The sequence below is a fragment of the Sphaerodactylus townsendi genome, linkage group LG06, assembly GCF_021028975.2.
Source record: "Sphaerodactylus townsendi isolate TG3544 linkage group LG06, MPM_Stown_v2.3, whole genome shotgun sequence".
Classification (NCBI taxonomy): Eukaryota; Metazoa; Chordata; class Lepidosauria; order Squamata; family Sphaerodactylidae; genus Sphaerodactylus; species Sphaerodactylus townsendi.
Genome location: NC_059430.1, coordinates 43049337 through 43076019, shown reverse-complemented (window position 1 = coordinate 43076019; position 26683 = coordinate 43049337). Strand labels below are relative to the sequence as shown.

Here is a 26683-nt window from a genome sequence, read left to right as displayed (position 1 = left end):
TGTAATAAACTGCAATGCACTTCCATGCATCTAATTCCACATCCAAGGGACGTGCCAGAGGAAAAAAATAAATTTGTTGCAATCTTAGCAGTGATGTCAGAAGAACTAAGAAGGAGAGACCATGAATTAATTTGGGATGTCTGAGTTACTGGGTGAGGTCCCAACCAATTCTATTTGTGAACTTAGCCACGCAGAATAAATACAAGAAGGGGAGGTAGATGAAACAAATTCTTTTTTTCCTCAGCTACATTACTATAATGTGACACTACAGTTCAAATCAAATGGTGATAGAATGGCAGTCCAATAGCCTTCAAACAAAAGTAAAAATGCTGGTTTCAGTTTACAATAATTTATACTGGTTTCTAAAATAGTTTCTAAAATAAGTTTCCTGTGAAGTATCATGAATTCTGACAGTGATAAAGAATGGGCTCTGAGGCGAATTCCACATGGGCCAAAAACAGTGCTGTGAAAATGGTGTAAAAGGGTTTAAAACAGTGTAAAAGGGTTTACACAGTTTTCACGCCGTTTTCACACTGCTGTTTTTGGTCCATGAGGAATCTGCCTGACAGTAAAGCCCAACAGAAAGACTATTAATTTTCTTCACCTTAAGATCATACTCCTCAGGATTTCAAGGTATTTTTATGTACTGAAAGACTTTTCAAACAAGGCTGGCTTTTGGTGTTCCAGGCTAAGTTGTAGGGAAGAAGTTTGTTTAAAACTGTGAATTTGAAGTTTGGTTAGAATGAACAGATCTTTTTGTAAAGTTGGTCCAAAGTGTTATTCCAAGGAAAAGACGCAGCCTATGGCAAAAGAACAGAACTTTAGAAAATGGCTTTATTCAAGCTCCCATCGATGACTCTCTTCACACAACCCTCCCTGTTGAGAAGGGGTCCCCAAACTATGGCCCGGGGGCCAAATGTGACCCCCTGAAGGCATTTATCCGGCCCGCCAGGCATGGCGGCGATGGCTCCATTCATGTGCAGTGGGGGCTCGAGGGAGAGGAGGAACCAGCCCCAACGGCTGAGGATTGCAGTTACATGATGGCACCTCCAAATCTCCATGAATTTTCTGACCCAGAGTTGGAAACCTTACATGTGGCAACGCCTGCTCCGCCCTCCTCTCAGCTACTCCATGTGTTGCTCTCAGGCTTTCTGTTCCGCCTCACTCCCATTGGCATCAGCCAGGCTGGCAAATCGCTCGCTGGCTGCTAGGGAGGAAAGAACCCAGGAAGATACCTGATCCTGGGTTAGATGGAATGTTTCATTGGGAAAGTTCTGCTTTTTTTTTTTTTTACAGGGGAAGGTATTCCACAGCCTCCCCAACAATATTTGGAGCCCACCCTGTACTTGACATACTTTGGTCACTGTTCTAAAAATAGACCATGACAGAAAGGCTGAAAGGTGAAATCAAACATTTTACAATCATTTGTGCATAGGAATTTGTTCATAGTTTTTTTTAGTCCGGCCCTCCAACAGTCTGAGGGACAGTGAACTGGCCCCCTGTTTAAAAAGTTTGGGGACCCCTGCTGTTGAGGGAGGGAAAAGATATGTGTCCAATTGTTTTGTTTTAAACAATTATTTTTTATAAATATGAACAGAACAGGGGAAAAGAGAAACAATATCAGAACAATTACATCAAAATAAAAATAAAAGGAAAGAATGAAAAATATAATGAACAATAAATGGTAGCATCAGAGCATTGATTGATTATCATAATCATAACAAATCTTAGCATAATCATAAGACACCCTATACAATATCAATACAATTATAATAATGTTATACAATGTTATATGATAAATTATGATGAAATAGAATAATTTAAAAGGTTGCAAAGGTATTACTATTATAAACATCTAAAATCCTCATCAATATTGAAAGTTGGGTTCACATAATCATCTATCCAAGATATATTTGAATGTCCCTCCCTTTAACTCTTTTCAATGCAATATATCAAGAGTATTATTAATAATCCATTTTTAGCATTTCAACCATCTTCTTTGCTGCTTCCCATTTTTAAGATGACATAAATAGTATGCTTTATATTTATCTTGAAATAATTGGTCTTCAGTTCGTACAGTTTAATTTTGCCATTACAGCATATTCTGCTAGTTTACTTTCCCAATCCTCTCACCGTGGACATCCGTTTTCTATTTTGCTACAATTAGGGGAGGGACTAAGGGAACTGTGGAAGCAGTAGGCCCTATGCTGGCAGATTTGCCCTCCCCAGGGTGCTTACCCCAGTGGAGTAGCAAATATGTCTGCAGGCAGCAGGCACAGCACTCCACAGTAACTAAAAATGGCATAGAGCACCACATCAGCACTCCTGTGCCCCCACCAGCTTCACCAGAGTAGTAAGGACATGCCAGAGGCATGGCTGGGGGTGGAGCCAACATTAGTTGCCTTTCAGCTCAGCTTTGCCTCCCAGGGCACTGGCACCCAAGGATTGAGCACAATGGAGGCCTTTTCGGTGACAGGGAGGGGTTTTTGTTTGTTACCTCCCTGTGCCGATGAAAAGTCCTCTGAGAGCATCAGGGCAGCAGCACAAGGCACCATCCTTCTGGATTGGCCTGTAAATATGGCTGCCATTATCATAATTATCATAATTATCACTTTTCCCAAAATTTTTGGAATTTTTTTGGCAAAATGCCCAATAGCATACCATAGCACAGCATCCTAAGCTTCCATAGCAAATTCAATTTTTAGACTTTTCTGGATTCTGGAATGTATTTCTTTCCAATTTGTCTTTCTGTATGTCCGCCACATATGATAAAGGCTGCCATCCACTTTGTTACATTTCCAGTATTTCCCTTTATAATTCTTGTCCATCTCATTATCCTCTGGAACAATATACCACCGATAAAACATCTCGTACCAGTTTTCTCTTAATGTTTTTCTAGCTATACATTTTACATTTTACATCCATAAGGTTTCCCCACTGTTGGAAAGATATTACTTCCTCAAACATTTGCATCCATCTAACCATGCATGTTTTAACTTGTTCTGTTTCTGTGTCAAATTGAAGTAATAGCTTATACATTCATTCTAATAAATGTTGTTTTTGCTGTGTTATCACTTTTTCAAATTCAGTCAGCTCCCTTATTATGCTTCTTGCTGTGTGAATATCCCTTTTTAATCTTGAATCTTGTTGAAAAAATTGCACCCATTGTATTTATAATTATGTAAACCTTCTTCCAAATCTGCTGTTTCTAACTTTATTACACTTTGAGCTGGGTTTTAATCCAATTCATAATCCAAACCAGGCCAGCTGCTTGATAATATAGGTATTTTCCCTACATGTCACTTACTACATTTTCAGGATGATAAAATATTTCCTCCGTTGAGTTCTACACTAGTTTTTCCTTGTTTGGTTCTGGAAATGTTCCCAAGCAGCTTTTTCTCTGTTGTGTTTGAAAATGCTTTTACAACTATGTTTTTCACTGAAATGTTACCAAGCTAGTTTCCCTCATTGGGGGAACTTATTTGAAATGTTCTTACTGTCTCGCTAAAATGGCGGGCTGCTCTCCATATTGTCTGAGCTGTCGATCAACCTCAAACTTGATGTTTGCTCTGCCTCTTTTTTTTTCTTTTTTTCTTTTTGTCCCTTATCTGGCCACTTTATCTATCACCTCTCAATTTCTATTTTCTTGCCTTTTTCCTTTTTAGGGACCAGCAAATCTGCAATGCTATAATTCACTGCTGCAGCGCATGCATGAAAAAGCAAAAAAAATGGCCTTCGGGAAACAACATTTGGGGGAGGACAGTGAAGATGTACTTCGTTGTAAACTTTGGGATTGAAAACACCTTGAAAATGGGGTAATTGTGGAAAACACTATATGCAGAAAACACTACAATTTAATATTAGGCACTGCAAGTCCTTCTCTCTTTTTCTTATCCTGTAATACTTTAAATCTGATTCTTGATTTTTTGCCATTCCATATGATTTATCTGTTTCTGCTATGCCATCAAGGTATCTTCTTGTATCTTTCTCTTCCTGCTTTGTCTTTTTCCTATTGATTACATAATCCAAAAAGGATCCAAATTGTTCAATTTGTTCTATTAAGTTTTGCAAATATGTGTCCAGTAGTAAAGAAGGAGCAGTTTGGATTCTGGCAGAGGCAGAGAAAGCAACAGCCACTGTAAGTAGACTGCAGCACCTTGAGGGTTCAAGATCTCGCTGTGTGTTTCTCTCCAGGGATCTAATCAGAGGAAGCAGGTTTGTTGCTCCACAAGAGAGCCTCCTTGCCTTCACCTTTGCACTATTCATACATTTATTAATAAAGTAAATATTACAAAACCACCATAAGCCTCCAGACCATTTTTTCCTGTCCATCTCTTTTTCCCCACGCTTCCTACAGCAGGGGTATCCAGCTCCCCTGAGTAGCAATCAGTTTTAGAATTTTTAGAGGATCCTGGGCAACTCTATAAAATGGATGCTGCAGGGAAGAGCCAATCAGAGCCAATGAGCCAATCTGCCAGGGAGAAACCATAAAATGCTGGGAAAGTTCCAAGATAAAGGTCTTTTTATGATAATGACTTGCTTCTAACTGGGTACTCACAGGTGGCAGCGATGGGGCACAGGAGTGAGCAAGAGTGGCAAGGATGCCCTGCAGACAGCCCAGCCTAGTGGGAGGGCGAGCAAGTGGCCAAATGGCGGCGCCCCCCCCCCCCAGTGGGCTTGTGCTCTAAGGCCAGTGAGGCGGGCGCCAGGGCTGCCAGCCACCAGGGGACAGGCAGCAGCAATGGCAACAGCAATGGCTACTGAAGTGCTTGATGGCAAAAAAAATGTTTGAAGCAGGGGGAAAATGAACATGGTTAACCTAATTTATGAGTGGTGTAATAAAGATCCACCTGTCCCACAACTAAGAAACTGATCTTCCTGACCAGCTGCAGATGGCACAAATTAATTTAGTAAATACGTGTATAAAAACATATGTTTTAAAACAATGTTATATAATCCATGTTATAAAACTGTGCCAACAGAGATCTCAATGCACTGATAGATACAGCTAAATACGCACTTGCAGCATTATATGCTTTTGATGAGTAAATATAAACTACAAAGATATTGTGAGCTGTACAATGCAGTTTCAAACAATCTGAAGCAATCAAGAGTCATGGATCATGTAAGCTGCTAAAAGAGAGGTGTTAATGGATATAAACTGTGAGAATTAAAGTGCTGTTTTCAAGAGATGTTCACATACACAGGACTTTATTCCCTAGCCAATTAAAATGGTAACGAAGCAATCTTATACTTTGGATGGAAACCAGTGGTCCATGAATTAAATCTGGCTTCCAGATTAATACCAGTTGTCCTGTTATTTCTCCATATTTTACAAATATGCTTCAAGGTGAGATAAAGTTGTCAGAAATGCATATTGAAACTCTCTGCAGCTTCTACTCTCAGGATATGAAGTTCAAAGCTGGCTGTGGTGTTTTAGGTACAGTTCTGCTTCCCTCACCCTATTTCCCGATCAGCACAACATAGGTTCATGAAAAATAACAAACATCTGTCTGAGATACAATTTTCTGTTCTTTTTAATTTTGTTAACAGTAAATAATATTTATTAATTTATTGAGGATCATACATCCATATTAGAATACACATTAATTTGTGTTATAGCTCTTTTTCTTGTATATAAAGAAAAAGGAGTTTTGTGGCACCACAAAGATTTCAAGTTGGAAAACAAATACTGAATTAGAATTTAACAATAGATTAATAGGTCCACCCTCAGCTGACTTAGCCCTCTCAAAACTCATTGATACCAATGGATTTAGGAGCCGTAACTCCACTAAGGATGGCACTGTTCATTGTTAAACCAAAACTTAAATGGACAGTATTATAGATGCTGGAAATGGTATTGCCATTATCTTGTACTTTTGAGTTTTCCTTAGAAATGTCACAACTTGTATCCCTTTCATTACATTGCCTTTTAACCCCATTGTTCACACTTTTCCACTTCTACATCCACATATGTAGCTATAGCTGTTCACTGAGAGTCAATTCAAGCATCAGATGAAAGTATACAGACTCTTTGCCTCAAAGGTGGTTTGGGATAAGAACAATCACTGGCTTACCCATGAAGGGTTATTCTCCATTGAGCGACAGAGGACATCTGGGTGAGGCAGGAAAATTTTGATTGATTTGCAGCTCCTTGGTCACTGGGCATCGCCCCTTTGCTCTCCAGTTCGGGGCCTCCGCCTCGCAGTATTTCCATAAATCTCTCAACTCCCTTCCTATGTAAGGAACTTAAAAGGGAGTATCAAGAGACCAATAGAGTAAACAGACTGAATAACAGGTTAACAGTGTGGGTGAGCCCAGCATCTGAAGAACAAACAACTATAACATCAAAATCAAGAAGCTAACGTACTTACAGAACTGCTGCCTTGCATAATGAGAGGAATTAATGACCGACCAAAGGGGCAGATGTCCTCTGTCGCTCAATGGAGAATAACCCTTCACGGGTAAGCCAATGGTCATTCTCCATTGAGCGAGAGGACATCTGGGTGATGTTCCACAGCAGTGATGCTCTCTTTAGGGTGGAGCTGTAGTCCTCTCCAGTTATGTGTTCTAGGACTCTGTGACCTTAGGAGGCACCTACTGCACTGAAGATGTTCAGCCTGTAGTGTTTCACATAGGTAGAAAGAGAAGACCATGTTGCGGCCTTACAGATTTCTTCCACTGAAGCATTATTATTAAAGGCTGCATTGGTAGACATGTTGTGCACCGAATGGGCTGTGAACCCGGTTGGAATAGTGAGACTTTGTGCCTTGTGGGCTTCTGCTATGCACTCCCTAAGGCATTTGCTTAAGGTTTGGGGAGAGAGTTTGGACCCTTTATTGTGGTTGGCTACAGAGATGAATAGCGCCTCAGATCTCCTGATCTGGTGTGTCTGGATGAGGAAGGCCTTAAGGGTCCTCCTAACATCCAGCTTATACCAATAAGCTTCCATGGGATGTTTAGGATTGGGACAAAAGGTAGGTAAACATAGCACTTGTTGTCTGTGGAATCAAGAGTTCACCTTGAGGATGAAGCTCGGGTCAGTGCAAAGTACCACTTTATGGAAGATGCATAAGGATGGCTTGGCTGAGAGGGCAGCTAGCTCTGAAACCCTTCTAGCCGATGTCACCACCACCAGGAAGATGGTCTTCATTCACAAATGTTTCAGAGAGATGTCTACTAGAGGTTTGAACGGTGGCTTTGTGAGGGCAGGAAGCATGGTGTGTAGTTTCCAAGTGGGAAAATGGTGCCTCACCGCTCTGTCCTTAAGCATAGCTCCCCAGAGGAATGTCCTGACGTGGAAATGAGAACTCAGGTGATGTCCTCCAGGGACTGAACTACGGAGGCAATAGCTGCTACTTGTCGTCTAAGGGTGGATGCCTTAAGGCCTGAGGTGAGGCCATCCTGCAGAAAATGGAGGAGCTCTCTGACAGTGGATTGAGTAGGGAGTACCTCCTTTCTCCGACACCATCTCACGAATGCTTTCCAATATTTTGGTTTTATCTTTAGCTTCTACCAGAATGCTATTCAGCTCTTATCCAAACAACCTATCGCCCTGGAATGCAAATTCAGTTAGTCTGGCTTTTGACCTCCACTCCATTTGCCAGGTTCTTAGCCAACGCAACCTCCTGGCTGCTACTGAGGAGGCTATGGCTCTGAATGAAAAGGTGAGGTTGTCAAGGGTGGCGTCTGCACAGAATGTGGAGTCCATTAGGACTCTGCTGATTCCTTCAATTAGTTTCTCTTTGGAAGGGGGAGTGAGTTCCAAGAGTTTCTTGGCCCAGACTATTGAGGCCCTAGACACTATTGATGCAGTGGCTGCCGATTTAATGCTCATAAGCCATGGCTTCGTGAGCTCTCTTGCATAACAGCTCAGTCCTTCTATCAGCAGTGTCTTTAATCTGCCCTTGACCATCCTTGGTGAGCAAACCAGAGGAGTGAAGGGCTGCTACACAGGAATCTATAGGAAGGACCTAGAGCAGGGGTAGGGAACCTGCGGGTCTCCAGATGTTCAGGAACTACAATTCCCATCAGCCTCTGTCAGCATGGCCAATTGGCCATGCTGGTAGGGGCTGATGGGAATTGTAGTTCCTGAACATCTGGAGACCCGCAGGTACCCTACCCCTGACCTAGAGCATGTCATTGGTATAATCAGGCAATGCATAAAGCTTGCGAAGTAAGCTAGGGTACTGCTTGTTGGCAGCTGGCTTTTCCCACTCTTTGTTGAGCTGATCCTCAAAAAGCTCTGGGAAAGGGAAAACCTTTTTGGGGTGTTGAGATGATGGAAAATACTCTGCACTGCCTCTATGTCTGGATCTATGTTTGGGTTAACCAATTTCCTCTTCCCCAAGGGCCTCAACCAGGTGGAGGGTTGCAATAGATCTTTACAATAGATATTGGTAATCTTCAGGGTTGAAGGAACGTGCTGATTGTTCCTGGACAGCTATGTCCTCTGGAACTTCCTGCCCTGAGGAGAGTTGTTCTGCTTCCCGTGGGGCGGAATATGAATCTGAGGACTCATGGGGAGTATAGTCAGGACTCATCCTGGGCTTCTTAAGGGCTGCCTTGGTTTTCCAAGGGGAGTGAGCCCGTTTATTCTCAGTAGGGAGAATTAAGGCTTTCTCCTGGGAATGCAGGGAGGAGGTTGGAACCCCTACAGTTTGGAGATGGTCCCTGAACATTTTTACCATCTCCTCCTTTATGGCTGCCTTCTCATTAGAATAAGAGTCTTTAATGAACTTTAATATTTCAGCTTTAAAAGACGAGAGGTTCTCACCCACCTGCTGGTATTCCAGAGACTCTGCTGGAGACAGGGAAACATTGGAAGCCGAGTCCAGGTCACCGGGGATCTGGAGAAGGGCTCCAGAGCGCACTGGATCTTCTTCCAAAGCGAGCCTCCCCTCCACTGCAGCAGCCATTTTAGGCACAACCGCAATTTTTGCGCCTAAAAACTCATTGTCGGAGTGTGCCTCAGGGCGAGACTCTGGTGTGGAGGAAAGGGAATGGGTCACCCAGCCTTGTGACGTACTTCCCTGGCCAGAAGGAAATAAACACTTTCAGCTTGTGAGGAATAGCGATAAATGCGCCCCCTCCCTTTTCTGCCCTTGCCTGAACTGAAGCAAGGAGGCAGTGGCCGGTGAGAGACGTCCGAAAAAAGGAATTGTCTCACTATTCTACTGCCCAAAGGGCTGTAGACCTCTCCTTAAATTAGCAGGCAGCAAGGAAGTAAGAATAGAATAGAAAAAAGCTTAAAACTAGCAGGAGAGCATCGAGACTAGTACTGCTTGTCCCTGAGGCAGGAAGAGAACTGGAGAGCAAAGGGGTGACGCCCAGTGACCAAGGAGCTGCAAATCAATCAAAATTTTCCTGCCTGCCTGATTGGTGGATGAAGAATCACCCAGATGTCCTCTGCTCACTGGAGAACAGGCGGGGTATTATCATAACATGGAAAGATTAACATTAGAAAGAAATATATACACTTGGGAAAGATACCTAATTATGTTTTTGGGCTCAGATTTAATGGGCAAGGGAGAAAAAGGAGGAAAGAACAGGCACAAAGGAGTCCTCAAACTAGAAAGGCTGTTTCCCACTGTAAGATGAGAAGGAAAGGAGAAGGAAAAAATTCCAAAAAGGTATCTGGTAAGCAGAGCTCTCACTCACAAAAGCACATGTTGGGATAAATTTTGCTACTCTTTAATTTGCCACTAGACTCTTGTATTATTTAGGAATAGCACAACAGAATTATGGTTGTTCCTGATCAGGGGTCACCACTGTGGTGTCCATCAACCCCTTTTTAGGTGCTCACCAACTGTTTTTAGGAAATAGGTGGAGCCAGGCAAGGCTTCTGATTGGCTGAACAGATTTTTTTAAATGTTGCTTTAGCAGCAGCTACCACCACAATACAAGCTACTGAAGTTAAGATGTAGAAATCATTTTGAGGGTCACTCCACATACTGCAGCAGCCATTTTGTGGCAGTCATTGTGTTGCTACACCTACTATACCATGTCAGAATTACAAATGTGTCTGTATACTCAGTAAGGTTGTGGATCCCTGTCTGAGATGGCGCCCAAAGCATTCACTTGCATTACTCATGTAGTGGCCTTGATGAAGTTTTCACAAAAACTCTAAGGACATCTAAATTCAGAAAACACAAAACTGTACCATGTCAAACTAAATGACACAATAACATCTAAAGGCAGAAACAGAAGGGTCAAATAAAAAGCTAGTCACTCCAAACCCAGGAGAATAAAAAGGTCTTTATCTGGTTTCTGAAGAAATCGTGTAGGCACTTCTGAGTGTGCCCTATGAAGGGCCTTCTGTAAAAGAGGATGCCAACCCAGAAAAGGGTCTATCTCCAGTGACCCCCTACCAAATGCTGAAGGTTGGGGCACAGGAAGCTCAGAAACATACTTTAAAGAATGGGAAGATAAAGGCAGTCCTTCAGTAAATATAGCCCAAACCATTTTAAGAGATTTTAGATCAAAATCAAACCACTCTTAATGGTACCTGTAAAAAATACTGAAACCAGTTAAGTTCTTTTAATACTGATATGACAGATAATAACTTAGCTGATGAGTTCTGAACCACTGAAATTTAATAGCCTTTAATGGCAATCGCTTTGAAAGAAGAACAGCAAAAGGAGAGTCTTTCTCCAATAATCAATCAGAGAACATCAAATCAAACAACATTGGCTAGTATGATAGTATGACTGTGAACATTTCCTTTCTTTGAAGAATCTGCTTGGAATTCAGACACTTCTGCATCAGAAGTGCCTTGGAACATGAACCAGACTGAAAAACTATTAAGGTGCCCCTCACTGGATTATCTTGGGAATCACCCACAACAACATCTCTCCACAGAATTCTTTGGATGAATAGGAGGCTGTATCTCTAAGGAATTTAACTTCCTAACAAAAAAAAGTTTACAGTAAGAGTTGTTCAACAGAGGAAGCTATCTAGGAAAATGGTGAGCTCCACCTCACTGGCAGTCTTCAAGTAGCAGCTGGGCAAACTAACAGATACTCTAGACTGATCCTGTGTTCGACAGCAGCTGAACTAGATGGTCTGCATGTCCCCTTCCAACTCTATGCTTCTATGATTCTCATCCCCTAATCAAGATAATTTTTTCCTGGCTACCTTCCTCAGATTCCACCTTCTTAGAATCCCTCTGGGACTCTGTTGTTATGATCATACCAGTCACAGGAGTCATACAAGTCTTAACAAAGCACAACCCTCACAAAGCAGATGGTAGTCCCTTTGATAACTGAGAACAGGCATCCATCAGAGGCAAAGCCTAGCATACACACCTTTTTGCAGGAACATTTTAGCCTTCAGTAGGCATCAGACCAGTACAACATTCCAGGTCACCTGATCACTAACTACATCTTGCTGGATAGCCATACCTCTTGTCTCCAGCTAGCTGATTGCTACATTCTACTGCCTGTCTGCTAAGCTCTGTATTCCCATCTATAGCTAAGACATAAGGAACTTACTGTCTTACCCACTGTTAAGTAATAAACAAGAGAGATATAGGATGGCAATTTGATTAGAATGAAGGGGGAAAGCAACTACTTTATTATTATTTATTTAAACTGTTTATACCTTGCCTTTCTATAGACATGTTCAAGTCGACTTACAAAATACAGTAAAATACAATATAATACAATAATATGTACAATAACAATAAAACGTAATGAAATCAAACCGTACCATTAAAAAATCAAGCCTACAATAAAACACACTTATAAAACCTAAATCACTGCTTGCTAAGCTCTAGATATCAAAAGTTGTTCGAAATAAAAACATCTTTATTTGACAACAGAAGGAGAACAAGGAAGGAGTACACCAGGCTTCTGCAGGAAGAGCATACCAAAGTCTTGATGCCACCACAGATGTACTAATGGGATGGAGAGATAACCCTCCCAAGATTATCTTAGTAAACAGGCAGGTTTACATGGTCATTCTGGTAACCTGCTCCAATGCCTGTTATCAGAACCGAGTAAACTGCCCTGGTAGATGTACCCTGTGATACTGCAAATGGATAAAATGCTAATAAAACCAGGTTGGCAGTTCATTGGAGCCTTAAAAAGTCACTTTCCAGCTTCTCCTGGGTGACATCAAGGAAGGAAAACTATTCTGACATTCCCCACTTAAAACTTCTTATATATTTATGAAGCAGATGATAGTATCTTTTGCTAACTCAAAGTACTTTTTTGTACCTGAATAAACCCAGACAGATATACTTAAAACTTGAAACTACTTTGCAATAGAGAGTACTTTATTTATCTCTATCAACATAATGGCCAGCCACACTTGTTGGCCACAGCTGTTGCCAGTGAGGTAGTACAATGTTAGCAAATTACCACAGTTTCTGAAGAGCAGCCAAGGAGGAAGGAGTGTCCAAACCAGTGTGCATCAAGTATTTATCAGTTATTTTAAAAATGTATTACTCATGTTTTCAAAATCTGTTCAAGGTGACTAACACCAAAATAAGACAATAATACAACTGAAAGCAGTTATTTATTTGCTTATTATTATGTTTTATTTGATTTCAGGCTTGGGGCAGCTTACAACATATATATAAACATACTACCGTGTTTCCCCGAAAATAATACAGTGTCTTATATTAATTTTTGCTCCCAAGGATGCGCTATGTCTTATTTTCAGGGGATGTCTTATTTTTCTGTGTTGTGTTCGTCGGGAATGCTTCCAAACAAAAACTTTGCTACGTCTTACTTTCGGGGGATGCCTTATATTTCGCACTTCAGCAAAACCTCTACTACGTCTTATTTTCTGGGGATGTCTTATATTCGGGAAAACAGGGGACTAGAGCCAAGTGGCAGTGAACTACCAATCCATATGATTTAACAAGTAATAACAACCATAACTCCAGGAGGCCCTGTTAACTGGATGACAAAGTCAGAGATCAGAGATCAGGGGTAGGCCTTGATGGTTAACTGTAGTTGCCTCAACCTTATGCCTGGTGGAACAGCTCTGTCTTGAAGGCTCTGCGGAACTGCATAAGGTCATGCAGGGCTATGGTCTCCTTGGACAGAGCATTCCACCAGGCTGGGGCCAGGGCTGAAAAGGTCCTGGCCCTGGTTGATACAATTTGATTTCCTTGGGGTTGGCATTCGTTGAACAGAAGGATCTTTGGGAAATATACCAGGAAAGTAGGTCCCGTAAATACACTGGTCTTAGACTGTTTAGGACTTCTAGGTTAGTTCAAGAACTTTGAATCTGATTCAGTATTCCACCCAAAGCCAGTACAGCTGGCGGCACATAGGCTGAATATGTGTCCACCACGAGGAACCCCTAAGGACCCTCACTGCTTCATTTTGGATGAGTTGGAGACTCCAGAGCAGACCCCAAGGTAGCCCTGAATAGAGAAAATTGCAGTAGTCTAGCATAGACATGATCATCGCATGGATCACAGTAGCTAGATCAGTCTGGGAGAGACAAGGTGCCAGCTGCTTTGCCTGGTGCAGATGGAAGAATGCTACCAAGTGGTATGCACTACCTGGACGTCCGCAGTCCAGGAGACATTTAGGATGCCCAGACTCTTGACAGGAAATGCAGCGTCAGCTGAATGTCATCCAGGGTCGGCAGCCAGCATTCCCCAATCAACCCCCTCCAATCCAGCCATGTGACATCTATCTTCACTAGATTCATATTCAGCCAACTCTTTCATCCATTCTCTCATGCTCCCAAACAACTGGCCAGAATTTCCAGGGAGGCATCTGAACAGCTGTCCAACAACAGATATAACTGGATGTCAACAGCATACTGATGACAGGCCAATCCAAACCTCCAGATTAATCCAACAAGAGGTTGTATATAGAAGTTAAACAATATCAGTAAGAAAACTGCTCCCTGTGGGATGCCACACACCAATGGCTAGCATGTAGAAGTTCTCTCTTCCCTCTGTCTCCAACCATGGATAAAGGAGAGTATCCATTGCAAAGTGGGCCCCTGTACTGCCATGCTAACAAAGCGGTTGGTCAAGATATCATAAACAACCAAGACAAATGCTATTGATAGACAATGTTAATAGCTGAGAAAACAATGAAACCATACTAATATATAAATTAAAACAGCAATCAACAAAACAAGCAGTAAAAAAACAGATGTAACATAAAAGAAGGGTATAAACACCTAAGAGAATTAGTGGTTGGGAACAGCAAAAAATTAAGACTGGTTAAAATTTTGTTAAGAAGAAAAAAAACTTTATCCTATACCTCAAAGTCAATAAAGGTGCTACATGTCAAGGAAGATCACATTCCACAGGCAGGTGCCAGCACTGTCAAGACATATCTGTACTCACCATTCACTTCAGTTTTTGGGAATATGGACATTGAGAATAATAACTGGGGTGAAAACTTCAAATGGCAAGCTGGATCATACAGTAGAAGGATGTCTTTCAGGTATCTCAGTTCCAAATTACTGAGGACCTTATGCACTTTGAATTCTGCCCAGTAACAGACAGGACTCCAACTGCAGATCTTTCATCATACAGGTGATGTGATCCCTGTATCCAGCTCCCAGCAGCAACCTGGCTGCCACATTTTGGATTAACTGGAATTTACCAATTGTCTCCAAAGGCAGTCCCACATAAAGCATATTACAGCAATCTAAACTGAATGTGATCTGGGAATGGATCAAAATGGCCAAATGTTTGCAGCGTGCTAGCCACAGAGACAGACAGCATACCTGTAGGCACTGTGCTGATGTTTGGCCATCAACACCTACTGCCATGCACATACACTGAGTTAACATCACCAACTCTTGTTTCCAGTACCACTATGTGTTTTTCCCTCAGTTGTTGCTGCTCAATAATAGGAGTCTTGCACCTACACTATTATATATTAGGAACTACATTTTAGGAAAGACACTGCCAGTAGGAACACAGAAGCACTGACACCTATACACAACCACTTAATGAGACTGGAATAATATGTGCAGTCATCCATATTCTAGAGAATCCATTACAAATGGACCAGATGTAAACAACAGAAGGAGATAACTTCAGGATATGAGAATTAAACTTATGATGACTGGACTTTTAATTTAGGTGCAATGTCAGCATTTTACAAATACACTGCAGTAGAAACTACTGTAGATGGAAAAGCTGCACAGTACTGTGTAGACTATATAGATAGAAGCAATAATGGCTAAAAAAATGGTATATGTCCTCTGTGATTGTCAAGCATTATGGTATGTGTCAATACAGACTAACAGCAGTGGAAAAACTAGTATGTAGATGCTCCTTAGTCTTGCCAAGGAACAGGCAAAATTACCTTTGGCCCATTCCAACCTTATTGAAGAAAACCAAGGTTCTGCAGTCATTTATAAAGCAGATTCAGCATTTAACAAATTATATTTCACAAAATACCTTTATTTTATTATTTCCAGGCAGTTTTTGCAAAGTGTCAAAATATTTTTTTTCTGGGATCTTTAGTAAGATCCAGCTAATCCTAGAAATTTCAGATTTGACAATTCTGCTACCTTAAAAAAAGTCAAAGCAAATAAAATAAATACCTCCCACACATATGCACACATATTTTTATACATTCTTTGAGTTCAGTCCTTTGTCTTTTCAATTTAGATATGCTCTCAACATTTCCAAACCATCAGCATCTTATTTGTGACTCTAATTCCCTCTGATGTATGCACTTAATTCATTTATGACCTGATCTTGTGAGTCACTGCACTGACAAATGAGCATTTAAAACAAGATATGGTGTTTCTGCACAAGATTAGTCTGTGTCATCTACAGTGGCAATAGATGCTGCCACCAGATATTATATACAAATTCAATGTGCAAAATGCTGATAGTCAATAAAGCTGGGTGAATGATAGCAGAAACAGAATAATCATGACAAGCAGGATCCTCAAGGTCTTTCAGCTTCTTATTCTGGTATCTGATAATAACCTTTTAACAATTAAATTGATAGAAACAATGAGCAGAATAAGATACATTTCCTTCACTTGCCATACACAAGAAGCTACTCACTGATGCTTTGCACGAATCTACACAATCAAGCTTTAATCTTTCAGAGATTAACCATCTAGACTTATCAAAACCTGAACAAATACAATTCCATTAACTGGTGAACAGGATGTTTTCTAATCGCTGGGTGGGAAGAAGCTATAATTTACCTTGTCTGCCATGATCATGGAAGAGCCTCCATGGATACCCAGAATGGGTGTGAGGGTCTGGGCAGAAATGAAGTCCAGGATCTGGGCAATGGCTTCTTGGTCTGTGTCATCGGCAAACACCACACCATGAACCCTCCGGTCAGACATGATATCACAGATGCGGGTGATGATGCTCTTGGGATCTGTCTCATTCATGGCCACCAGTTCCACACGAGGCATGATAGAGAGATGATGGAAGTCATCTTTCTTGTGGGCATCCGTGATGGCTACTTCATCAGAGGTACCCACCAAGATGACAGCAATGCCAATGCTAGGTTGGTGCTTTTGGGCCCAGGCCCCACCACCTGTTGTTGCTAAGACAGCCAGCATAAGCCAGAACTTTGAAGAACAGCACTCTGCTCCAGGACTCATCTTCAGCTCTTACACTCCCTGAAAAGAGACAAAGAGAATAACATTTTTAAATGTTAATAATAAATCTGACTCACAAAAGCATTCCTTCAGTCCAGTTAATAAGTAAATAAGTTTGGTATAGACAAAAAAAACCATTTCTACTCCATTTTTCTGCCCCTAAGACAGTAAGCACATGTAAAACTAGTAAGAATTAAAGTCCACCCCCCAGTCCAAATAAAGTGAGAAACAGCAGTAAACTCAATTAACCTAATTATTACCAACAGAAATCCACAAGCCAGACTCATACGCTACCAATAAAAAAAGATTTATTACAGATACTGGAAAGACAATCTTCAGTAGAGGCTTGACTGATGGGTCAAGAGCATTTCACACTCCAGTCATCACAGTCAGAAGCATAGTTAACTCATTAGTGATGAAGATGAAGAATCTGGATTTATGCCCTGCTTTTCTTTCCTATAAGGAGTCTCAAAGTAGTTTACAAATTCCTTCCCTTCCACTCCCACAACAGACACCTTGTGAGGTGGGTGGGGCTGAGAGAGTTCGAACTGTGACTAGCCCATCGTCACCCAGCAGGCTTCATGTGTAAAAGCACAGAAACAAATCTAATTCACCAGATAGGAAAAGTCTTTTGCTCACATGGAGGAGTGGGGGAATCAAACCTGGCTCTCCAGATAGAGTCCACTGCTCTTAACCACTACACCATGCTGATGACATCTGCCCTCAAGCCCGAAGATCAGGAGGTCTCAAAACTAGCAAAACTGAAGATATAATTTTGATTCACTCCTTTGGAATGCAGGGTTCTTTCTTCTAAACACCGAAGTGATGAAATAAAACTTGTGAGGTCATCAGTGCAACTCTGATAATACCAGATTACTCCCCACAGAATACTTCAGTGTGTCTTGTTTTAATAACACCAAGCTTTGCTCATTTACAAAGCACTTTACAAGCAACATCTAATTAATCCTCACAGCACCCCAGTAAGGAACATGTTGCTATCATTATTTTACCAGTCTGAAAGCCATGTTGGGCCCCAGGAAACTTGTGCTAGCAAAATGTAAACCTCAGGAGTATCCAGGTAACTGGTCAGGCTCAAATCACGGGCACTTTACACATTCACTGAGCATAAATGGTTGAAATTTTGGGGGAGAAACCCTTTCATTACCATAATCTTGACCTTAGCCTCTCACTGAAACTGCAGTGACTAATTAAACTTCTCAGGTTGCCAGGGTTTCTACTAGATTGCACTAAACCACCTAGGGCACTTCTGCAGTGTCAGAAGTTAAGGGAAGGGTAGTTGGGGTGAATATTTACCATCTGTTATTTTACATTCTCCTGAACTCCTCTCCCTACATTCCAGATAAATGTTCAAAGCCCCAGCAGCAACAACAACACCGGGTGAACTGATTGTCTCCAACTAATAAAGTAAGAGTGTGAGAGTGATGAGCTTAGCACAGTTTTAAACGTTCTGTTCACTCTAAATAGAGCCAGGAACTAATAAGACATTTTGCTGACATTGTATCCTCATTGATTATTTTCCCTCTTCACTTGAGTCTCATTTTAGAAGGGCTATTCACCTACTGCCAATATAGGTACAGCCCCATTAAAGCATGCTTCAGTTGCGACAGCCTTGAAACCACTCTCTCACACACACATTTACAAACTCATGCGCACATCACATGCCACCTTCAGAATATTACTCTCAGAACTACACATTTTACTCCATCATTAACAAAGTAAATTCACAGATAATTACAATTCACCAAAGGGATCTAAATCCATTTATAAGCTGAAAGGAACACAAGTACGAAACATCAATCGATTTTAACTGCTGCTGAACTTCCAATCTTAGAACAAGCTCATAAGCAGAACAATAAGAGTTTGACAAAATGAAAGGCTAACTTCATTGCAGCAAAACTGTTACTGCAGTTACAGGTCAGTGAATTAAATTCCTTCACAGGGAAAATGCAGTCCCACTACTGTGACAGTTAATTAATGTGCTCCACACATGCCCTTTTGTCAATTTGATATTATATTTTATATTTGTTTTTGGTTTTTTGCAATAGTTATGTTGTAATGGTAAGTAGCTTTGGATGTCACCATTCTGTAACTACTTTGAAGTGCTCCAGAACACAGATCTCAGGAACTATACTGGGAATAGGAACAGTGATAATACAGCTATGTGCCACAAAACCCTGTAGCCAGAAATGCTGAATAGTTGGGAGACCTTAAAAGAGGACCCCCTGGGCATGGGGAGAGGGGAAATCAATAAGAAGCAGCAAACACAACCTTAAAAGGGAATCGCTGAACAGGTTATGGGGGGGAGGCAGTAACCAGCAGGCACTCTCCCTGTTGCCACTACAGGAGTTGGGGTGGAACTAAGACTGGTTTTCAAACTGACAGGGGACAGTTTTCTCCCAAGCAGAACCAATTCCCCCTTTAGCCTTTAGAAGAGTCTTTTTCCCCTCCCCCGCTGAGCCATGTTTTAGCATAATTGGGTAAAGAAAATAATAGTGAAGGGAAAGGGCAGGGATCAGCACAGGCACAATTGGTAAAAAGTGAAGGAGTGGTGGGATCAGTGGCAGTGAGGAATCAGGGATATTTATACTTTGGACAGGATGTTGTGCCTGCCCATTCCTGTCCCACCTGCTGCTGCAACTGGGGAAAACCCATTATATGCGTAGATTTAGTTCCTGCTAATATTTAAGGAATGGGTTTTCTGTAAAACATCATCTGTTCATATAGAAGCAATGATATCAATTTATGAAGAATATTTACTATTTTGCCACAAAGCCCTGTCCTTTATACTCTTCAAGTGCAGTTTCTTAAGAAGCGTAAGGCAGCTCAGTTTAGCACTGCAACGAAACACTCCACAATAACTTTGAACTTATGTCACAGGAAGAAATGAAAAATACCTTTTTCAATTGAACCTTCAGAAATAACTCCAGTAAGTAGAATTACTGAGGTTGGAATTTGGCCAGGATATCTGTACTAACAAACCAAAATGCCAGAAGAGCTTTATTTTAACACTGTACTTCATAAAGGTTACTTCTAAGGCAAACATCAATGAAACTGTAAGGACATACAGGCACATTACTGATGGTATGAAGTAATACTGCAAACACAGTCTGCGTTAAACAAGGCTCCTGGCCATCAACTGATGGAAAGGACATAGGAGCTCTGTGTTGGTCCTGTTAGATATATTAGCAACTTTAGATACAGTGGTTCATCATATTCTTCTAAATAATCTTGAACGTTTGATGGCAGTCTCAAGGATAGGTCTCTCTTTCCTCTGTAATCCCACAAAATGATAACTGAGGACACCAAGTCTTCTTCCTAGAACTTATTATATCGGGAAGTACAGGATTCAGTGCTACCCCTTATTTTAAATAGTTTAATCAATTTCCAAAACTTTTAATGGCATAAGATTTTTAATAATTATATGTAACCTCTCTAACATCTATCACTATGGAGACTGTTATCAGTATGCTGATGCTACCTTTTTCAAAAGTAGCTACTGTATTTTGAACCAATGTCATAAGCAGAGTTACAACTTTCAAAATACACTGACATCTATGGGTATCACTGTAGTTAAGGCTGATATGATGTCAATATATTTGTCAGCACAGATAATCTGACAGTTTTATTAGACCCAGGCCTGCTTTTGGAAAACAACTGTCAATAGTTGCTAAAATTGCTTTTAAATTTTTGCATAGAGAATCTTAGACCTCCAGGATAGAACTGACTTTTCCATACTGATCCATGCATCAGTAACCTACGGACTACTGAAATGTACTTCATAAGAGGCTGTCAATGAAGACAACCCAGATGTGTTTGCTGATACAGATGCAGCGGCCCAATTTATCTCTGCAGTAGGGTACTAAAATCATTCACAGCCTGTGTTACTGTATCTGCAATAATTACCGATCTGTTTCCAAGTTCAATTCAAAATGATGGCAAACATCTAGTGCAGGGGTGTCAAACTCATTTGTTATGAGGGCCGAATATGACATAATGTGACTTGGCAGGGTTGGGCCCGGGGTGGGGTTGGCTGCCTCATCTTGCCCCAAAACGGCAAAGGGGAGGGGGAGGTGCCTGGACTGGGGAGCCAACAGCAGGGTGGGGTAGCTGCCTAGAGAGGGCTTATCAGGCCTACAAGCCAGTTTAAGCAACACCCCCCCTCCCGATTTGTATTTGAGGGGGGTTGCCTCAGCTGGCTCCCAGATCTGCTAAGCCCTCTTTAGGGGCTGGCTCTGGCTCCCAAGCCACACATTTGAAACCCCTGATCTAGAGCAGGGGTAGGGAACCTTTAACACTCAAAGAGCCATTTGGACCCGTTTTCCATGGGAAAAGAAAACACTTGGAGCAGCAAATAATTTTTGACATTTAAAATAAAGATAACACTGTATATATTGGGTTTTTTTACCTTTTACTCCACTCATTCTGAGAAGCGCATGGATGCGTCCGCCCTGCTGCCTGCAGGGCGGGCAAGGATGGGGCCAGCGGCTCGGCCTTGCTGGCCGCCGGGAAAGCACCCGCCCCGCTCGAACAAGGCGGGCGAGAGGGGAAACCCGCGGTGCTGCCCAGCCGGCCGCAGGCAATTGGTGCGCCCACCCTGCTGCCTGCAGGGCGGGCAAGGATGAAGCAGGCGGCTCGGCCTTGCCAGCCACCGGGAAAGCGCCCACCCCGCTCCAACGGGGCGGGCGAGAGGGAAAGCCCGCGGCGCGGCCCAGCCGGCTGCGGGCAATTGGTGCACTGCAGGGCGGGCAAGGATGAAGCCGGCGGCTCGGCTCGTGGAGCCGCAGTGCAAGGGCAGAAGAGCCGCATGCGGCTCTCGAGCCACAGGTTCCCTACCCCTGATCTAGAGGATATCTCTGGGACAGTACATCTTTAAAGTCTTTCATGATGAAGGACCATCTCTCCAAACAAATCCTGAGGTCTCAGGATGTGCTCAAGAGTCTTCAAGAGTCCCCTTCTACCACCAAGCAGGGTTGTTATGGGGAGGGATTTTTTCCCCCTGAAATTCACTTATTTAAATATAGCCATTTATGTTAACCCTTGCAGCAGTTTTATGTTATACATGGGTGGTGCTTTGGCAGGAGGATAGGAAGGTTTGAGAAGACATTGTATACCTCTGGGTATCAATAGAGTGAAATTCTGAAAATGTTGCAGACCTTACCCGCCTTCCTCTCATTTTTTCACACTTCTTTAATCAAAATGGACGTGATCAAAAACTGACTCCAAATTTCTAAAAAATGGGGGGATTGCTGGGTTTCGGAGAGAAAATGGATAAAGAGGAATTAAGAAAAATTACCTTAATATCTCTATTGCCAAACCAAAACTGTGCATGTGAAAACACAGCCTTTGGAGTTGTTGTACCTTCCTTATTGAATCAGCTTCCCAAGAGGGTTAAGGTGGGAGATTATACTATTTGGATTTGGTTAATATGTTGTATGCCCCTTCTTTTCAATTTCAAGCTTTCAATTTCTGAAGATTGTGTTTCTTTCAATCTTTCTGGGCTGTTGTGATGTTTTTCTAAACCAGAGGTTCTCAACCTGTGGATCACGACCCCTTGGGGGGCGAACAACCCTTTCACAGGGGTCGCCTAAGACTCTCTGTATCAGTGTTCTCCATCTGTAAAATGGATAAATGTTAGGGTTGGGGGTCACCACAACATGAGGAACTGTATTAAAGGGTCGTGGCATTAAGAAGGTTGAGATCCACTGTTCTAAACACTGGTGTTTAATTACTTCTTGGTTTAAAATGGTTGATTTTTAATGGATTATTTATTTTATATGGTTGTGAGCTATATTGAGTGCAAAGGAAGTAATTAAATTCTCTAATAATAAAACACAAATCACTGACACCGTATTTGATTCTACAATAGACAATGTGCTCCTAGACCTGGACAACAAACAATGCAGTCCTAAACAGAGTTATACCCTTTGAAGTCCACTGAAGTCTACTCACTTAGAAGAGTGTAAATCTACTTAGGATTCCATTGTTTGTTGTCTAACATAATGTTTAAAACAGTGGCCATAGTCTTGATACCCAAGCTTTCTATGTGTGTGTGTGTGTGCGCGCGCGCATGCATGCAAACAAGATATGAGCAAGACATTATAGTTGGCTTCATAAATTATTTTTGGAAAGTAAGAAAATATTCAGGACTCTTTCCCTAGCAAGATTATCCAGCATTGCTGGTTTGTACAAGCTAACAGTTTGTTCCATTATGACAGTTATTGTGGTTCAGATGAACAAATTACACTGAGAGCTACTGAGATTAAACATTTCCCTCACCATAGAGGATTACAGGAATAGCACCAATATTGTGAACAGAACTTTAGCACATATTCCTATGGTACTGGGGTGGGAGTTAAGTAACATCCAGAAAGGCAGACACTACTAATTTCAAGCCCAAAAAGAAAAAGAAAGGCTCTGAGAATTCCCAGCAGCAGAAAGTAGAAATATACCACTGAAAACATGGCATATCTCCAAGCCAGTCCAGCTGGCACAAGTGGGTTGGGCAGGCAGTGGAAGCCAACTAAGTTCAGCTCTACCCCCTGGCCCACCCCCAGAATGCACCTGGCCATATCAGCACAGCTGTTTGCACTGGTGGACCCAGGGAAAGAGGCATAGATGTAATGGAGACATCCAGGGCAGCTCGCCCTGGGCACCACCATTGCAATCATATGTTGGGGGCAGGGCGGGGGCGGGGAAGAGGGGGGGCATGGGAAGTTCATGCCCCGGGCACAATTCCCCCTCCCATTATCACTGCCTAGGGATGAGTGGCTGCTTCCAGGTCAGGTGCCACAGAGCTGCACAGTACCCAGTTGCCAGGGTAAGCTGTCCCTCTGCCACAGCATCTTCCCCCTTGTGCCAGTGCAATGGGCACCCACACTGTCACAGGGGTGTGTCGACCTCAGAGTGGGATCCCCCTCCCCCGATTGGGCTGTTAGGATTAAGATCAGTGATAATATGATTATGTTGCTTTGATAAAAATCTGAAGTATGTGCCAGAAATCCACTCCACAAGGGAATGTGAGAGTGCAGGATAATGACAACAGCAAAAGATAAGAAGAAGGGATGGGGGAGGAAAGCTTGTGAATGAAATGGCAAGATTACTTCCAGAGAGGGAAATCTGTACGAATGGAATTATTCAAGGCACTCCTTGACCAAGGACATAGGTAAGGGGGGATTTCTCGGGTTCACCCCCCCCCCCATTGCATGCCTGAAGCTCCCCCCATTTGTGGGTTTTTTGTATTTTAAAGTATTTTTTTGTTTTTGGCCTGCAGAGGGTGCAGTTTTTAGGCTAGTGACACCAAAATTTCAGGCTATCATCAGATGACACTCCCGATGATACCAGCCAAGTTTGGTGAAGTTTGGTTCAGGGGATCCAAAGTTATGGACTCCCAAAGGGGGTGCCCCATCCCCCATTGTTTCCAATGGGAGCTAATAGGAGATGGGGGCTACATCTTTGAAGGTGCACAACTTCGGACTGCCTGAGCCAAACTTCACAAAACCTGGGTGGTATCATCAGGAGAGTCTCCTAAAGATACCCTGAAAGTTTGGTGCTGCTAGCTTAACAATTGCACCCCTGACAGCAAGCACCCTCAAAATTTCCCCAGATTCTCCTTTTAAATCCACCCCCTTTGGAATGGATTTAAAGGGAGAATCTGAGGTCCCCAGATTAAACATTGAAAGTGATGCTGTTTCAGGATGGGAGATAATCCACCCAGTGGTGGGATTCAAATAATTTAACAACCGGTTCTGCTGAAGTGGTGCGAACCTGCTGAATCTCACCACTGAATCCACCCCAAAACAGCATCACTTTCAATGTTGTTTTAACTGGGGACCCCAGATTCATCCTTTAAGATGGATTTAAAAGGAGAATCTGGGCTCCCTAATTTAAACAGCTTCGAAAATGATGCTGTTTGGGAGTGGATTCCAGCATCACAGCAGCCACCCGGGGGGGGGGGGGGCAAACTTCAGATTTTGCACCAGGCTCCATTTTCCCTAGCTACCCCTCTGCCTCGAGGGGAGGGAGAAGGGACTGCTGGCTACTAGCCTGGAGCCCAGCCGGTGGGGGGGGAGCGGGGCGAGGCGGGGGGGCGAAGCGAAGCAGGGGGCAGGGGAGTCTGCTGTCCCTGGCCTCAGAGCTGTTTTTATAAGCACTGAGGCCAGAGGCAGGTCTTGGGGAGGTGTGGCCATGCCCCCAGGGGCAGGTGGGGGTGTGGCCTCACCCCTGAACCCCCCCCATAAAAATCTATACCTACGTCACTGTCCTTGGTTATGAAAGGCCTCTGTCCTTCTGACTTCTTTCACCAGCAACTCTATACCAACCTCCTCCCGCCCCAAAAAATCCACTTTAAAATACCATAATATACATCATAAGCTTCACCATAATTGACAAGCATGTTTAGCTTCACTATCTCTGATAGACCCAGGCAGAATTACAACAGCCTGCTCATCTCACTCCCAGCCACTCCCAGCAAAGTGGATTATTTAATGGATTATTTCTTTTATACGATTGTGAGCTATCTTGAATGCAAAGGAAGTACATAAATTCTCTAATAATAAAACATAAATCACTGACATTGTATTTTGATTCTGCAATAGACAACGTGCTCTTAGACCTGGACAACAAGCAATGCAGTTTTAAACAGAGTTTTATCCTTTGAACTCTATATAAACAGAAGTACAAGACAAAAGTGCCATCCAGGGACAAGACAATGCTTCATTTAGTTAGAAGGCTACTCAGGGAAAGCTACTGACATATTTTATTTGTCTCTGAAATGCCATGTTCACTTTGGCCGCTGATAAGTGAAACTAATAATAATAAAGAATAACAATACGCTCAAGTCAGTGATGAGCCAGGGCAGCAGAGGCAAGTGACCTCTATAAGAAAGTAAGCAAATTTGACATGCAGTGAAGAAAGGCCAAGAATTAAAATGATTCATTCTGGAAGATTATGGAGCCTCCATCTACAAGCTGTTTCTCAGTTGGGGTGGGGAAGGTTCATGTGATTTAGTTAATTTTAGCCACGTAATGTAACGTTGCTCCTTCTTTTTCCCACTCTGGGGTGAAAACCTGGCAAATATCCATACATCTCAAAGGATCCAGGATTCAAAAACTGTCAGATGAAATCTTTTTATTAGATCTGCTTTACTGATAGGGCAGCATGTATTTGAGTCTTCCCTGAAGATGCTCTGTGAGAGCTTCCGACTCTAACATAACTACACAGCTGATTCAAAAGAACACACCATCTGCAAAAAAAAAAACCCCTGCATCATACTCATTCACTGGACTTCTCTAAATCTATTTCAAGCTATCTTTTAAACTATTTCAATTTCAACCCAGCCTATAGCCACATAGCTGTCATTCCAATAGGATTTTTGATTGAAAGCTATGCTCACCATTTGTGTCTTTCTATCTCACTCCTGCCCTGACCTGGGTGACCCAGGCTAGCCTGATCTCATCAGATCTCGGAAGCTAAACAGGGTCAGCCCTGGTTATTACTTGGATGGCAAGATACCAAGGAAGTCCAGGGTTGAGATGTAAAGGCAGGCAATGGAAAACCACCTCTGAATGTCTCGCGCCTTGAAATCTGTGCAGTCAGCACTGTCATTCCTCCATCCATCTACCAACCCACTATAGTTAAGCAATATTTAAATTGCCACAAATAACCCATATTATATAGGCCTCTAATTTTTTTTGTATTGCTTATACTGGCTCTGAATCCCTCTTGAAATTAGTTGAAGTTTTGCTATGTATTTCAGTGGCTGCACAATTCAAGATCATTTCTCTGGGATCTTCACGAGAGGAAAAAACTGGCTGACAGCTGACATTCCTATATTCAGAAGGTCACATCCTATAAGCTGATTTTGTTATTGGATATCAGTACCACAATTCAAAATACCTACACATTGCAACAACTAAAAAGAACATAAGCAGGCATCAATTACAGCCTTTACTTTCAAAGGATATGCAGGCAGAAAAGGATTGTGCACCTGCACAGAGTATTTAAAAACCAACAATTTATAAAGGTATGGACCATTCATAATTGACAAACAGAAAACCTGAGTATACCCTTACTCATAAACTGAGCTTTTCAGATGCAT

At 42.2% G+C, this 26683-nt stretch overlaps 1 protein-coding gene across 1 annotated transcript in view; it reads right to left on the bottom strand.

The window, feature by feature from the left end:
• The window catches only part of GRIN2B (glutamate ionotropic receptor NMDA type subunit 2B), a 375653-nt gene that overhangs the window by 292669 nt on the left and 56301 nt on the right, over positions 1–26683 (bottom strand). Inside the window, exon 2 of the mRNA XM_048499864.1 lies at positions 16159–16587. Within this exon, the coding sequence (XP_048355821.1) occupies positions 16159–16569 (411 nt within the window). The 5' untranslated portion in view covers positions 16570–16587. The remainder of the gene's footprint in view (positions 1–16158; positions 16588–26683) is intronic.